The sequence below is a fragment of the Indicator indicator genome, chromosome 6, assembly GCF_027791375.1.
Source record: "Indicator indicator isolate 239-I01 chromosome 6, UM_Iind_1.1, whole genome shotgun sequence".
NCBI classification, from domain to species: Eukaryota; Metazoa; Chordata; class Aves; order Piciformes; family Indicatoridae; genus Indicator; species Indicator indicator.
This window is the reverse complement of record NC_072015.1, coordinates 19,272,946-19,290,235: the sequence shown is the minus strand read 5'-3', so window position 1 is coordinate 19,290,235 and position 17,290 is coordinate 19,272,946. Positions and strand designations below refer to the sequence as shown.

The following is a 17,290-nucleotide window of genomic DNA, read 5'->3' as shown; positions in this document are numbered from 1 at the left end:
GATGCATGCCTGTGTGATCTGCACTAGGTGAGCCTCCTCTGGCAGGGGGTCTCTTCCAGCCCCTAAAATTCTGTTATTCATTTCCATTATTTGCACACACAAGTACATACTGCAGTCCATACTTTACCTCAGCCCAGAGAAAACAGAATCAGAAAAACACAAGTGCAAGGCATCTGACAGCCGACACAGGTTTTGCATCTCCAAAATAAAATATTAGAATTGTCAGTATTTGGTAGATATGAATTCTATGTTAAGTTACTTTGACTGAAAAAAATTAAGGACACAGCCCTGACAATAAAATTAGGGCGATCAGGAATATGTCTTTGGGGAAAAAAAAATCCTCTAACAAATGTCCAGTCACTGGTACATTTTGACAAACTATAGTATCCTTATATCCATACTTTGGTCAGGAATGCAGACACATAGTTACTATATGTTTTTAATTCTGCCATTTGACCAAAAGCCCCAACATTGTCAGATGCTCAATACATGTTCTCTAGTAAATGAACTTCTTTAAGGAAGCCAATTGTTTATGCTTATTTCAAACCATGACATAGCTGATAAAGCAATCAGTCTCATACATTCTCAAATAATCTGCTTAATATTAGCTTTCTCCCCTTCTGTGGGCTAAGCTAAACAGACCAACAAAGTACCACAAGCATTCTTGTGTTAAATATCTCACCTTCCTTTTGGCTAAAAATTTCTGCACTATTCACTAAACCACCTTTCACCTCAACAAATTTACATTTGTCCAAATCAGAGTTCCATACAGAAAATGGTTACAAGAACACAGTAAGTCTGCCACTCACCATTTAACATATATTTAGTTGTACCTTTTCAAAGTGCACGGTTAAGCTTTAACCTGGAAAATAATTGCTCTGCTGAAACAGTACCTATACATGCAACATGCCTGTTAAGTACCTCAATGGGCCCAACTTGAGAGTCTATGGAGATCTGTAGTTCTCTGATCTCTTTTAAAGCTGCCATGGCTACTCTTATATCATCCAGGTCCTTGATGCAGCGACTTAACTTCTTGTCAGTTTCCTCTATAAAAGTGAAAATTACTTCCATCTCTTTTCTGTACTTCTTATTACAATGGCAGCCCAGCAAAGTCATCCAAGCTTTGGTTTCTGCTCTCAGTGCTAGCTTCAGATCAGCTAAAAACATTGAACAATGAACAGATATTTAGATATTGTACATATTTTTGAGATGTATTTTTAATCTTTGTTCAATATGAGTTCTCTTCACTCCTAGTTCCATTCCATCCATGCACAGAGAAGATAAAAATCACATTGATAACTTTGAGGGCTTTATGGGATTGCTTGCAATTCTGGATTGCTTTCCTCCTAATTTTCTCAGAATATATTATCTTTCGTCCTGGAAAGATGAGGTTGACCTCCACACTTATCTTATTTGTATATCATTACACACATTTCTGTCTACACATCACAAACACTGAGGAAGGGGGGGAGGGAAGTAAGAGTCTGATTTTACATTTAATGAAACCAAATGGTTCATCAACCATTTAATTTTTATAAGTTTCATTTGTAGCATCACTGGAACCAAGTGACAAACATATTCAGATAGACTGTTGAAGATTTGCCAAGTTGCTGCCCAATTTTGCAAAATTGAGTTCATTTCTCTAAAGTTTTGACATTAAAATAAAAATTCTTCCCCACAGTTCTCAACAGAAGAGTCAAAAATCAATACCAACACAAGCACTGCTTAAAATTTTAGCTGGATATTATTTCAAACATGTTACATCTTCATTCCCTATGCAAATTTCACTTGTGTGTCTTCCCATGCTTAGCTCTCTAACCTGGCAGCCTTTTCAATATATTAGATACCAAAATTACCTCACCTCTACTGAGTTTCTACTGCTTCTCTTGCTCTTTACCTTACAATATAAATACAGATATTTGGTTAATGCTCTACTAATGAATGAAAACATCCTGTTTCCTCAGATTTGACATCCACTGCAAAGTCATCTGTATGCATTTCTTATAGCCCATCATAGTTTACAGTCATCCTTTCTGTTATACTGGTATAAAATGCTTATGCAAAACTTAGGTGATATGGAACCTGAGCTACAAAAAAGTAAATATTTGAGGTCTGACAGAAGGATAGGTAAACATCTGCTATCCACGTCAGAAGTGGGCAGAAGTATCCAGGTGGGAGAAAAAACTCCCGAGCCTCACAGATACCCTTGCATTAGTGTTTTGTTTGCATGCATTTACTGCCAGAACAGGAAACAGCTGTTTTCTCTCTCTTTCTATTTTCCATCTTTAACCTAGTTCATCCATCCAAAACTAAGCACCATCAGTCCTTCCTGCAGGAGTCAGAAAGTATATGTCTCTAGAGAGAAGTGGAAAGCTGAATTCTACCAGTGTACAATGCAATAGATCCCACGCAGATGTATTCAGGCTCAGAATTGATTTTCAGCTCCAAGTCTTGGAAATACAGAATTTCAGATTCAAATTGAGAGAGTAATGGGTTTGCCATCATTAATTCACCAATAGTTTCCTCCTTGTCCCTCTGCCATATATGGTGGTAACAACTAAAACTCTCCAAAGCTGTGAGAACTTCCTGAAACACATTAGAAGTTCAAAGAAAGATTCTCAGCATTATACATATAGCATAGATATAATTTCTTAGCATTTGCTGGTTAGAATACATTACAAACTCCACACTGAGCAAGTTGTGGCACCTCACTAAACTGTAGGCTGCTGGTAAACTCATGCTGAAGTGAGTTCCATTAACCTTGCCAGGAACTGCACGCTAATCACATTCAGTCTGTCAGTTACAGTATTTTCCAGTTAAGTAATTTCTTCAGTCAATAAAAATCAGTGAAAAGTAAAATGCCCCTTTAAGACTAGGATAAGGTACACTTACCACAGAACTGTTGAGGTTGAAAGAGACCTTTGAGATCATCAAGTCCAACCACTCATCTTGATCTCACAAGCCCACCACTACTGCTAAGCCACTACCACTAAGCCATGTCCCTAAGTGCCACATCCATAAATCTTTTAAACACCTCAATGGATGGTAACTCTACCATTTCCCTGAACAGCCAATTCCAATGTTTCATGACCCCTTCTGTGAAGAAATTTTTGCCTAATATCTAACCCTGAACCTCCCCTGACACAACCTGAAGACATTTCCTCTTGTCCTGTCACTCATTTCATGTGAGAAGAGACCCACCTCCACCTTGCTCCAACCTCATTTGAGGTTGTGGTAGAGAGCAACGAGGTCTCCTCTCAGCCTCCTCTTCTGAAGACTGAACAAACTCAGTTCCCTCAGCCATTCCTCATAAGACTTGTGTTCAAGGCCCTTTACCAGCTTGATTGCTCTTCTTTGGGCACAGCCCAGGACCTCAAGGTCCTTCTTGTAGTGAGGGGCCCAAAAACTGAACACCATACTCAAGGTGTGGCCTCACCAGTGTTGAGTAGAGTGGGACAATCACATTCCTAAACCTGCTGGCCACACTATTCCTGATACAAGACAGGATGCCATTTGCCTTCTTTGCCACTTGAGCACACTGCTGGCTCATATTTAGTCAGCTGTCAGTCAGTACCTCCAGGTCCTTCTCCACTGGGCAGCTCTCCAGCCACTCTTTCCCAAGCAGTTCTCTGGCATGGGCTTTTAGCATGTGGGTGGGTGAGGGTGTCATGTTTCAGATGACATGGGTTTATCCATTAGCTTCTTTACTACTTTTATTCCAGTTGTTCATTCATTCTTTGCATTATTCTATTAAACTCTCTTTATTTCAACTTGAGGGTTTTGCATTTTGCTCCAAATTTCTCCTTCCCATCCTTCTGTGAGGAGGGGGCAGTTGTGTAAGTAGCCATGTGGTGCTCAGCTTAAATCCACAAAAAGGGGATAACTCACATCATGGCATGATAAACATAGTGCCTGCAGGCATTTAAACCTGGCTAAATGATAAGAGTTTCCTATTATGAAAAAATTGAGTATCAGAATGCAAACACAGCTACAACTATCCACCATTGCCATCACATCTTAGTCTTCAGCACAAGCCTGTATGTCACTGTACTAATTATGCTTTAGTACAACTTAAGTTATATGGCTTTGCATCCAAAATTTCCACCTGACAAGTCTCCATTGTAAGGTTGGACTGATCTCAGAAGGAAAAGATGGAGATTTCCCCAAAGAAATATCAGTTTGACACCTACAGTTTATTACAGAAAGTGTAGAATAAGAAAAGGGCAAAGAAATTACACATATTGTCATAAACTTCCTAATGAGCAAGAAATCATTAACTTCATTAGAATTTTTATGTGAACAAAATTGTATTTAACACATTGGAACAATTACTACAAATTATATATGGCATACACATCACTTAACTATACCTTGAGCTTTTTTATCATGTTTCACCAAAGAAAGATATGGGGTTTAGTCCCACTTAAGTTTTACTTTATGTAGTATTCAAAACCTCACACATGTTTGAGCAGAGTACACTTAACTCATACTTTCAAATTATATTTGCAAACTTGCAGCTACGTGATTCCCATCGACCATTCTATATCTTTCCATTCATATGTTTAATCAGTTTTAAATACCTACACTTATGGCCTAAGGATATTAAGTTACACATCTTAATGTTAATTCCTTGGATAGTGATATCAAATTAACATCTTCATTGTCTTACCTTTTTTGTAGAATTAATAGCAGTGCTGAGTAAAGATACTAATTTAATAATTTCTTTGTTCTCTGATACACTCTTGAAGTAGTTCTGGCTTTGCATCGAATCAGACAAACTGAGTGAAGCCGTGTCTGATACACTACCTATAAAGGTAGGTTCAAATACAAAAACAGTTTTAGGACAGACATTGTTTAGGACAAGCAAATTTCTACACACAAAAACTACTATCCCATTTTTCAACACACATGCACTTTAAATGTGTGTTCTTATTAATGAAAAAGGCAACTAGAAGTCTAGGTGGCCAGTATAACCCACACAAATTCATAAACTTCTCTATTTTAGGAAGTTTGCTTTATCTAGGTACTCTATCACATTTGCAACAAGTTCCACTCCAATCTTTCAAACAATCATTCCCTTTCTCTTACCTCTCTCCAAGGTTTACCCTGTACAGCTCACCCAGGTAATTTACTGATACATCAGCACTGAACAAATACATACATATTTTTATTTTATGAGATAATGTGGGGAAGATAATGACTGACAATTAAAAGTACAATTAATATTAAATCTGAGGAGATTATTATAGTCAGTCCTCAATAGGAAAGAAAAATAAAGGGAAAGTACATTAGTTAGAAAATGCACACAAGATTGAAATGGGTACCATTTATTATTGCATCTCAGGCAAGAGAAAGCCTTAGTTTTGAAATAATTTCTTTACATAACTAGTCAAAGTATTGCTTTCCTACTTTTTAGATGCATAAGAGGGAGCTAACCTAGAAGGATTCAATATATCTTGGAAGTACCTGAAGTACAAGAAGGAACAATTAATTTGGCTTGATTCTAAACCATTTCTGACAATAATCACAGACCTTCAAGATCACTGAGCCAAATCATTAGCTTAGCACTGATGAGTCCTCAATTAAACCATATCCCTAAGCACTACATCTACAAGACTCTTGAATACACCCAGGGATGGAGACTCCACCACTTCCCAGGGCAAGCTATTACCATGCCTGACAACTCTTTCAGTAAAGAAATTCTTTCCACTATCCAACCTAAACTTCTCCAGGCACAACGTGAGGCCATTTTATCTTGATCTACCACTTGCTACTTGGTTGAACAGACCAACCTCCACCTCTCTATAACATCCTTTGAAGCAACTGTAAAGTGATAGAGTTCTCCCTTCAACGTCCTTTTCTTCAGACTAAACAACCCCAGTTGCCTCAGTTGCTCCTCATAAGACTTCTCTAGACCCTTCACCACCTTTATTGCCCTTCTTTTGACACAAAAAACCCAGCAACCAACTATACCACCTTAAACTTTCATTTTAAAATTAATGCTTTCAATAACTTCATTCCATATGTGATCACAAAACTGATGAAGTTAAATCATTTTAGAAATTTTAGTCTCTTCAGTCTTCTGCACAATGCTCTCTCCACCAATACTGCAATTTATGGAGACATTTCTGTTCAATACCAGGCTTTAAGTTCAACTTAAAGGAATTTCAGCATGTTTTAAGATGTCATTTGAACACTCCAAGTTACAAACCACACTGGCAAATCATGAATGATATTTCATATGGTGATAGTGAGTGTAATTGTTTTCCAAGCTCATTCACGTTTTCTACTATGCTGCCCAAGCTGGCACCCAAACAGTTTTCCAAATGTTGCAGGTACAATCAAAAGCAGTACAATTCTGAGAGGCACAAAAAATCCCCTTGCCCAAATCCACACAAAGACAACTATCTTCAGGCAAGTCTGGTTCCTAATCACAAGGAGGTGCTCTGGCATTATTATTATTATTATTATTATTATTATTATTATTATTTACTACTTCTCTGAGGTAGTCTAAAACTCTATAAAGTCTTCATTTTACAATTTTGACGTATTTGGTATTTAATATTCTTTAACACTTTCTGTACAAATCACATTTATCTAATATTCAAATTGAATGATGTCAGAAATTATCATTACCATGGATGTTTTTCTTTACGGTCTCTTTCATTCCATCATCAGAATCACTGTCTCTGCCCTCACACCACAACACAGCTGCTTTTCTCTCTAATATTTTCTTCTGGGGAAGAAATAAAATTTCATTTTTTATTTGCAGTAGTTTTGAAACATTAGTTTTAATTAAGGTTGTTAGAGACACAAACCTGGGACATTCTCTCCTTGCTCCACTGTCCAACTCCTTGTGTTACTTTCACAATAGTATCTACAGCTTTATTAAGTGTCTGTTGTACCTCATCCAAAGAGGGTACCATGATGATATGAGGGATAGATAGGTTAATACTAGTCCTAAATATAGGATGACTACTTTTTTCCTGCTTAGAAGTATTGTCATTTTCTAAATGAAAGACAAAAAAAGAAAAATATTGCTCACATTTTTCTCAAGACATCAAACTAAGCATTGCAGTGATATAAAACAGTATATATACTAATATTAAGTATTTAGTGTAATTTCCCAAGGGAAAAAATATTCCTGCAGAGTTTACAAGATATATTGGCAAAGTCTATAGCAGCACAAATTAAAATTAAGTGCCATGTTATTTCCATGAAACTCCTCTTCAACTTGTTCTGTTTATCCAAAATATTTAGCAGAAAATTTTGTTATCTGGCTTAGACTCCCAGTCAGCATATTAAACTGGTCATAAAACCTCTGTAGCATCTCATTATATAAATATAAATGCCTTTCTGTTTCTTAAAAGCATGCAGCATGAAAACACTTCAATAGAGTGTTCCGTCATATTGTATAGAAAGATTTGAAGGTTATGCACAAGAGAAAAACGCCTATTTTGGTGGTTGGTTTGTTTGGTTTTGTTGGCGTTTTTTCTTTTTCTTTTTCTTTTTGTTTTGGTTTTTGTTTAGTTTTTTGTTTGTGTTGTTTCATTTTGTTTTCCCATACAGTTTTATGTAAAAACCATGGTTAAACAGGTAAACACTCATCAGGGCCAGCTCCATAATATCTGCCTTCAAAACAGCACAGTCAGTCTTAAGAGAAAATAGTATCACAATGACACATTCCTGCAGTCACAGGAAAAAAAAATTCCTTGGAGAATATACTATGTTATCAATTGTGATTTAACAAGACAGCTTATTCAAACTCCTTTTGCTTTCCCCTCTTTTACATTTGTGGCTCTTTTTTATATTGTTCTAGGATATCACATTTATTTGTTTTGTAGGCTAGAGAAAGGAAAGTACTACAGTGTAGCCACCTAAGAAGCTGATGATGGAAGATGCATGGATGCGCTTCCGTATGGCATCCAGAGTGTTTCGAGTGACTTTCAAAAGGGCATCAATATTACACTGATTGAAGTAGGAAAGCAGTTCATTGGCCTTTTCTTCTAATATTTCTAAACTCTTTCTCTCCCTCTTCTCTAAAGGAGACAGTCCAGCCCACACATCACTGGAATTGTAGAAGGAACTCAAGCTTTTTGACCTTCTTTCTTCTTCTGTTGCTAAAAATAAACCACATAAAACTACTTAGTTAAATTGACTTACAGGACTCAAAAATATAGCGAAGCAACACCTCCACATGTGTCTGAAATAGTTAAATTTTACAGAAGTGCAGGTCATGCTAATTTGTAATCTATACTTCAATGTAACAACCCTTCTGCTCCTATCCACCATCTCTACTCATTACAAACTGGCATGACTATCACCAAAATTTAGATATTATTCCTTTTATTCTTTCTTTAGGAAGTCCAAAAATTTACCGTAACCTGTAAGCAGCTGCTTCTACAGCATTAACATTTCAACATGCATTTAAACTTTTAATACTGACTTATTTTGCAGATGATAGATGGTTGTTAGATGTTCTGTTAGCTGGGCAAATTCAAACAAAAGTCTTTAGACATGAGACACTGTTTGATACTTCAGTCAGCTAAACAGCAATATTCCCCAACACAGACTTAACAGCATGCAAAAGAGACAATCACAGAGCTACAATACAATCTTCTTACCTCTACTTTATCCCCTCATTTCACCAGTGGGCACAACTGACTTACCTTCTTTTCTGACCTGTACCTCAGTGTCAAGTAACATATTAATCAGTTCATTAGCTGCATCTTCCACCAGTGAGCTTTTTAAACGTAAAGTCTGAGAACCTTTTATACAGAGCTCCTGTTACCAAAACAAAACAGACATATGTTCTTATCTTCCCAGTTCTCATGTCCATTTCATGGCCATAGCAGTCTTTATTAACACAAATGTCAAGGCCTCAGATTTGTGAAAACCAAGATCAATACACAACATTATTTTTACATTGTTTTGTTCCAAACTGTTAAGGGTTGGATTCTTTGTTGAGCCAAACAAATCATACATTTCAAAAATTTTCAAAATTGCTGTGTTTTATTCCCCTATATTTCATGACTCCATAATTAGTATCATGAATCAACATTTATAAAGCTTAGTTCCATTAAAGAGTTCTCAAAAGCAAGTGCTTCAAAATTTTCCCACCTTTCCAATGTAAACATGGAAGGTTTAATCTTTTAATCGTTGCCATTTTACATTACTTGAGTGTGCCATAAAGAGTATTAGCCAATCGTATCTCTCATTTATAACTAGATAGGAGATAAAAATCTACCAAAAGCTATCTTTGTCATTAGAATATACAGAAAGTTATTAACTGAGGGGAGAAGGAATCAAAGAACAAGATTTAATAAAATTCAGATATATATTGAAGTATTGTGCTGTTTTTTTCTGTAATACTTATGGTAAAATTGACCAAATACGTTTCAGCTAACTATAATTTTTAATTATAATTACCTTTTAACTTTTTTCTGTTATCACCTATTCATTTAAGATTAATCAAATCTGGTTACCTCTGTTTGATTAAAAATCAGTAACTGGAAAATCCAGCCATTAGCAAGACTCAGTCATTTCCAAATTTTAAGTCACAATCCTTGATCTTCTAAAAGGTTCACTTTAGTTGAGAAAGAAGCCAAATCTGATTTGCAATACCACAGCAACTACTAAATAAATTACTCTAGGTCTTTTTACGTGATATAACTACTTTTGTTGCAGCAATTTCTTTAGAAACTTAAAGACACCTGTTAGCTGATGCAATTTATTTCTAGCCTCTTCAAATTAAAACCTGCAAATTTCACTATTGAAACTACTATTTTCATTACACCCCTAACTGGAGCTAGTATAACACTTTGCTAACTCAAAAGTGATTGGCTATTGGGGTGCTGTAATTGCCTTCTAGTAGTTCAAGTTTATTTGCAGAGCATCAGCATTAAGCAGTATCAATTATCTCATAGTTGGTGCTGAAGAATTTTTTGTGCTTGCTCATATACTTTTATTTTAGTGAATATACTTTTTAATTACCAGCCCCATCAGGAAAACAGCAGCAGGATTGACAAAAAAGAACCAAACAACTATGGATTGTGAGGCTTACAAAATACCATTCATTCCATAAAATATTATTTTATGTTTTACTTCTCATTTAACAAGGTGAACTGTTACAGGAAACAAAAGAGGAAAGACTAAAAATTAACTATACTAAGAGAAATTTTCACTTGTATTATTTTTTGCTACAAGGGGTCAGGGTAGTGGATTATCTATGCAATCTTTTCCAAAGCAAAGTTTATTTCAGGGGAAAATACAATTTAGACATTATATCCTAAGATGCCAGAGTATCTCACTGTTACCTCATCAAAATAATTCTGATATTCAGTTTTATTACAAGCTTAATCAGCTTTCTGACTAACAACTTTCATGCTTAGAGTTAATCCTCAACATAAAAGTATTTAGATGAGGTGACGAGTCTTTTCTCAGAATGCCTTCATCCAAGTACTTTTGAGTGTATTTTACACATCCATTACCCGTCCAGGAGATTTTGAGATTAACAAAGATATTCAGTACCTAATCATTCCCATGGTATTTACTCTCCCAGGCAACAAAGTGCACTTGTCATGAAGCTATTCACAGGTATCAGATGGGCAATTCCCTTACTGAAAGCTACTAACAATCAACAATGACAAAAAAAAAATACACTGTCACAGAGGAAAAACATTTAAATTAAGTTATAGCAAAGCATAAAATAAATACCATACAGTAGTTGCCTTGATGTTAATAAGCTGAGGAAAGAACATCCCAGCTCAGGACCTCTTTGCATTTGGTATTTTTGCTGCTTTTTAGCATCCCAGCTAAGCAAATGGGCATTTCCTTACTTCCTTACTTCAGTTTCCCACACATACTTCATTATTTCTGCACTGGTTTTACTCAATAAAAAAGAGAAAATATCTTAATTCAAAGGCATTGAATTGTTCTTTATGAAACTTTTATCTAGTAACCTTAGTCTTTTGGAGAAATTCCTCACATCTCAGTGGTTCATCTTCTGGCAACTCACAGAGTGGCACTCTATTCATTTCTTGAAGGACAGCATCAATACGAAATTCAACCAAGTCATTCACTCGATCAAGCAATAAATCCAGCCCAGCTTTTGAAGAAAACAGAAGATTCAAGGCAAGTTTAAAAGTTTTAAATTATAGTCTTGGCTTCTGCTTAAATTTTTACTTCAACAAACTGTCATATTCAATTTTATATCAATTCTACACATTAACCAGCTTACTTCAAACATCTAAATTTTTATGGCACTGAAATGATGATTTATTTTTTGTATCCATAGCCTAAAAAAACAGTAGGCAAAGTATTGTAAATATATATAAGATGAGTTTAATATATGTGTATTTCAAATACAAAGACATGAAAATTCAGTTGAGGTCCAGAAATGCTTATCCTTCTCCTATAGCTTGAACTAGTTATCACTTGAAGAATCTACTAGCACCAGAAATTTTTGACTAACAAAATGTCTATCCTTCACAAAAATGTTAGAAACCAAATAATAGTTAACAGAAAACAACAATCACTAGAATTTTCAGTTTAATGTAGTAATTAAACTCAAGAAAAGGGAACTTGATAACTTGATATCTTTGTAAGCAATGAGCATCTCGGTGCAATCACAGAATCACAGAATGGTCTGAGTTGGAAGGGACCTCCAAAGGTCATTTAGTCCAACCCCCTATGCAGTAAGCAAGGACATCCTCAACTAGATCAGGTTGTGCACAGCAATCTTGTGATAATCTTTTGAAAAGACTACCAGCTCATTTCTTTTATTAAAACTGTTGCTCAAGATGCATGTACATTAGTTTAAAAGAGTCTGATGTTAAAAAAAAGGTTCAATGTGAAAAGCTTTTGAGCAGTGACAGTGCCAACTCAGTCAAGTTACTATTCCCTGAGAACTTCTGCACATTATAGAAACAAAAGGCACAATTAGAAAAAGTCTGAAACCTCAGAGTAGGTTTTAAACTACTTTTAGAACATAGCTATCAATCTCTGAATTCGGAATACACAGGACTTTTTGTACACTTCTTTATGCTTGGTTTAATTCTAACTGCTATCCCATTCATATTAGTAAAAATTTAACAAATACATGAGCCAAAAAGAAGGTGTTAGAAAGCAGAGGTTTTATAAAGTACAGGGCAGATGAAAATCTTGATTTCTTTCATGTATAAGTCAATTAAGTACAAATCATATAAAGGACAATAAGCTTAATAATATATCTAGCATTTGTATAGAACAAACAAGCAGAAGTTGATGAAAGGAGGCAAGTGACCTACCTAGCTTATAAAAAACCATATTAATATATTTTTCAATATTCAAGGATGTCCAGGTCAGTGTGATTAGACCTGGCTGGATAGCATCATCTACATTTGCTAGCCAAGGAGCCATTAGTTGTTCAACAGGGTGTTGTATTTTCAGTTTAATTCTTTTATATTCTGCCAGCATCATCTGAAATAAACAGGGAATTCAACCATTAGCTAATATACACAGATCTGATATATACATATTGATCTTGATATATACACATTCGTCATGATTTAAGAAAATTCTTCTGGATGTACATTGCAAAACTATAATTAATTGTATGAAAAATGCTTTAATTAGTTTTATCAGAAGTTTACTATTTGTTGCTCTTTATAATAATGCAAGTACTACTTCACAAGGAAATTAATCTTTGTAGACTGTACTCACTTAGGTTGGGATGAAGATTAGATTCTTCATAGTGGCTCATAAGGTGCCAAGTTTTAGATTCATGACCAAAACAGTACTGATAACACACTAATATTTTGACTATTGCTAAACAGTGATTGTGCAGCATTGGGGCCTTTTCTGCTTCTCACACTGTCCCACCAGTTACCAGGTTGAGGTAACACCGTTGGGATAGATGACCCTAACTGACCAAAGGGATATCCTATATCACATGAAATTATTCTTAAAAATAAAAAGTGGAGGAAGAAGGAGGAAGTTGGACATTAGGAGCCAAGGCATTTGTCTTCTCAAGTAACAGTTACATAGTCATGCTTTCCTAATGATGACAGAACACCAGCCTGCCAATGGGAAGTGGTAAATTAATTCCTTACTTTACTTTGCTTGCACATGCAGTTTTTGCTTTCCCTACTGAATTGTGTCTATCTCAATACACATATTTTCTCTTTTAACCTTTGGATTCTCTTCCTATCCCTCCGGGGCATTAAATGTTCTAGTTTCACATGTTCTGGAGAAAAAATAAATAAATAACAATAATTTTTAAATCCTTGCAATAACTTAATTAATATGGCAATTCTTTTTTCTCATTTCAGTATTAAGTGGCCCTTTGAAGCTATAGTTTTCTGGACACCTAAATTTGAATCCTCATCTTGAACCATGAAGAACTTTGTCTATTCTCAGGCACACAGAATGACCCAAAGGATTTAAATATGAAGGAAAGGTGTGGTGAGTTGAAATTCCCCCCAACATTAACTTCACCAGATCTGTGAATTTTAAAGGTATAGCCCTAAAACCAGTACAGAAGGGAAGTTTCAGCTTCTCTTTTTTTAACTATTCCACAGACATCTGTGTAAAACACTGCTGCAGGAACTCTGCTGCTACTTGGTGGATGCTTTATACTTCTTTAAAGGCATATCACCTCCTCTTCCCTCCCAGCTATGCTCTCAAAGCAAAGTGTATGTAATGTTGACTACATTATTGGATGAGATATAATTGGTTATAATTTAGAAAGCAGGCATCTTTTAAGTTTTCTTTCCTCCCCATGCTCATTGTTCCCAAACTCTGCATAACTTCCTTAAGCCCTTGCATCTTTGAAGTGACTTCACAGAAAGTATTAAGTCAAGAAATTATCTTTAAAGCACCTCAGGACAGTCATAAAGATAAAAAAATAGATTTGCCGATGTTTTTTTAATGCATAGTAATTGATCTTCACTTTTTCTTTTCCACAAATAGAGAGAACTTAGACATCTTAATGTACACTACACATATATAAAATAACTAATATAAACCCACGTGCAAATTGTTGACAATCTTCTTGTACCAGTCTCTCTTCTGTTGAATGATACTTGCAAATGGTGGGATTTCCAGGCCCATGTGAGCCATGCAATCTGTTTCTCTGATTAAAGTTAATATTTGAGGGTCAAAATTCACAAATAGTTCTCCTGGTTCTGGACCTTTTACTAAGAGAGATGCCTGAAGTCCTCTTTTAGATAATTCAATCTGCAGGAAACAAAGTCATCATTCCTGATCAGAGTAGCCAGTACAACAAAACACTTCAGTTTCAACATAAATATCTCATCAGAAGTTACTAAAATCAGGTATTGCTGACAATAAAGATTTATATGTTGTGAATCCACAACAAAATGTTATTAACACAAACCATATGTACTCAAATGCTTAACAATCAAATTAACTGTTCTTTATCCAGCAGACGTTTTTCTATTGGTTCTTGGATATTGTAAGCTGCATTCTACAGTGTAACACCAACAGCAAAGCCACAGACTTTCTTGCTTCAATCCTCTTAAACGCAAACTCTCATACCCTTAAAACTTAACTGCCTACTCTGCAATAAGGCAGCACACAACCCCGTCTTGATGAACTAAGTTATTCTTGGATAACTTTTTTAGATATCTTTTGAGTATTCTTATCCTCATTTCTCTTTTTTGCTGTTTACTGGTTTAACTGTTTTGTTTGAATATTAGAATACAATTTGCTCTCCGTGAGATTAAAAGGGGGAGCATTTATGAGATTGCTACACATGGGAAATAAGGCTGATACTAGGACAAAGTCATGCCTTAGGTAGGAAAACTTTTCTTACACAAAAAATTTTGATGCCATTCCAATTTTCGAGTTGTCCTTTTGCTGGCATAATTTTATTCTTCGTCATTCACTTCTATGTATTACACTGAGATGGAGTTTGGTTTTAAGGGCAATAATTTCATAACTCATTACTTTCAGTGTACTTTCTGATAAAACACATTGCAAATCTGAACATCCTTTCATTGTCTAAAATCTAGTGGACTATACTGCTTGCTTCAGCTGTATCATGTATTATCATATCTTTCACAGCATTTTTAAAGAAATCATCTAATGAAGTTTTGTCAAAGTCGCCCTTAAATAAGAGCTGATTTTTTTTCTCTGCAAAGTTCACCACCAAATATTACAGCACTCTTTGGACTTCAGACTTATTATTCCCACTACAAACCTCTTCTCCCGTTTATGTTTCTTTTCATGCAGTTTTCATTATGAAGGTAACAAAAACTGGTAACAAAAGTAAGGGGTACACTGCAGGCACAAATCTTACACTGGCATAAAATTGTAACTTTGACAGTTCCCAGTATTTTATTATTTTAATACATCCAGGGTGAACATCACTGGCTGTAACACAAAAAATCTCTCAATCTTATGCTATTTTTTTTTAAGTGGTAAACAAGGTGGTAACCATCCAATAGGCAAAAAGAGGGGAAAATGTTTGGAACTATCAGAAAGTTCCACTAAGCTTTACTATTTCCACTGTATAGAAGAATAAAAAGTAACAGGATCTACAGCCATATTTCTTTCGCATTTGTATTCCCCATAGGACACTTGCTCCCAGCTCGTTTTTCTTTTGTTCAGGAGAGCAGGAGCTCCACCTTGTGTTCTACGATACTCATGTCCATATCCATCTGCAGTATTTTTGCCTCAAGAAGAGGAGACTTGAAATTTGTCTCCTTTTACTGTCATATCTGGTAGACAAGTGCATTGATGTTAAAGTTGATACACTTTTTATGTATTCTTAAGGCATGTGTATTTGTTTCAAAAACTTGAAACTGTGTTCAAATCCACCTCCCTTTGTTCCCACATAATAAGTATTAGGTTGGAGCAGGGCCAGCAGGTTTATATGGCTGACAAGTGTATTTTGACTCTGCTACAGGAGAAACCACACATATTCAGCACAGATTAGAATCAAATCACAGATCACTAGGACCTCAGAAAAAAAGGCACCAGCTTAGAAGAGATGTCTTGGCTGTCACAGTAATTTTGTACTGTACTTGACTGCTCCATGAAGGTATGGTACACGTCAGAAAATTTGATCACTAGATCATTTAGCCAAAGAAGAGAGATGCAGCCCCACAAGAAACATACATCCTGCTTAGTCTTTATAGATGAGACAGGGAATGTATCTTAAAGTGCCCAGGCAGTAGCAGGTACAATTTAGTGAAAGCTATCATTGGTATACTTGGAACAATGCAGGTATTCAGCACAGTACTGGCATCTGAACAGAAACTGAGTCCAAGACAGGAACACTGAACAAAAGACAAAGGTTTCCCAAAGCACCGCAAACCCTCTTCAATAGAACATGTGGGATACACATGTCATACCAGCTCTCTGTGAAGAGGAAATGAAATCAAAGTTGGCCTTTTTGTGTTACCAGATTAAAGTATTGAAGTTAAAGACAATTCTAATAATAACATTGGCAATTTTCATTACTGCCCAGGAGGAGGACCTGGGCAGAGGTCACTAGTGCCAAACTTAGATGTGACATATCTGAAACATAATCTATATTGAAAGAACAGTTGAGGTAATAGTCTTTGGGTTCCTTGATTTCAAACAGCAGTTGTCAACACCAGATTACTCATTAGTAACATATCCAACACCAGAGCCAAAACAATCTGAGTACAGCATATTGTGCATCCTCCAATACTGTCATCCCTTCTCCTGTTTTAGTATACCAAATTGACAAAAACATTTCCATTTACTGTATCAGACCATCCAGTATGACAATCCTTTAAACCTTCATGGCAAATATAAGTGTGAAGGAAAAGAGTCAGGAAATATTAGTATATTCAGATTGGACAAGAAACAGCAGGAACCTCTGGTCTCAGGTCAAAGACTAGCTTTGAGAAAACTGATGTTTATCAGTACCAGAAATTTTCACATTGCACGAAAAGGTTGGGTACGAGTTCCAAAACCAAGAAGCAGACGCATTGCTAACTGTGTCACCACCTTCAAAACAGTCATCTGGACATTCTGATCCTTCCTTCTTTTTGAGATCTGAGAGCTTGAGGCCAGTTTTTCTACAACATGCACTTTGGCAAAGCAATATAGAAAGTGGAGGTGGGAAATGTGCCAATAGGATAGTATAAACTACTTAAATCTCAAGACTGTAAAATAGTCCTTGTAGAATCCTTTTATAGTATGAAGACAGTCAGAGATTCTATGTGCAAAACCCAAGAGGGCAAATTCAGTCAACCAAGATTTAGAACTGAAGGTACACCATGTTTTCTGAACAATATTCAGACTACAAAGTGTT

At 35.7% G+C, this 17,290-nt stretch overlaps 1 protein-coding gene across 1 annotated transcript in view; it reads right to left on the bottom strand.

Moving 5' to 3' along the window:
• Nucleotides 1-17,290, bottom strand: part of DNAH5 (dynein axonemal heavy chain 5) — a 134,924-nt gene that overhangs the window by 90,150 nt on the left and 27,484 nt on the right. Inside the window, 10 exon segments of the mRNA XM_054381977.1 lie at nucleotides 922-1,157; nucleotides 2,385-2,586; nucleotides 4,670-4,806; nucleotides 6,140-6,155; nucleotides 6,819-7,009; nucleotides 7,878-8,167; nucleotides 8,666-8,784; nucleotides 10,962-11,107; nucleotides 12,288-12,459; nucleotides 14,011-14,217. Of these exon segments, the coding sequence (XP_054237952.1) occupies nucleotides 922-1,157; nucleotides 2,385-2,586; nucleotides 4,670-4,806; nucleotides 6,140-6,155; nucleotides 6,819-7,009; nucleotides 7,878-8,167; nucleotides 8,666-8,784; nucleotides 10,962-11,107; nucleotides 12,288-12,459; nucleotides 14,011-14,217 (1,716 nt within the window).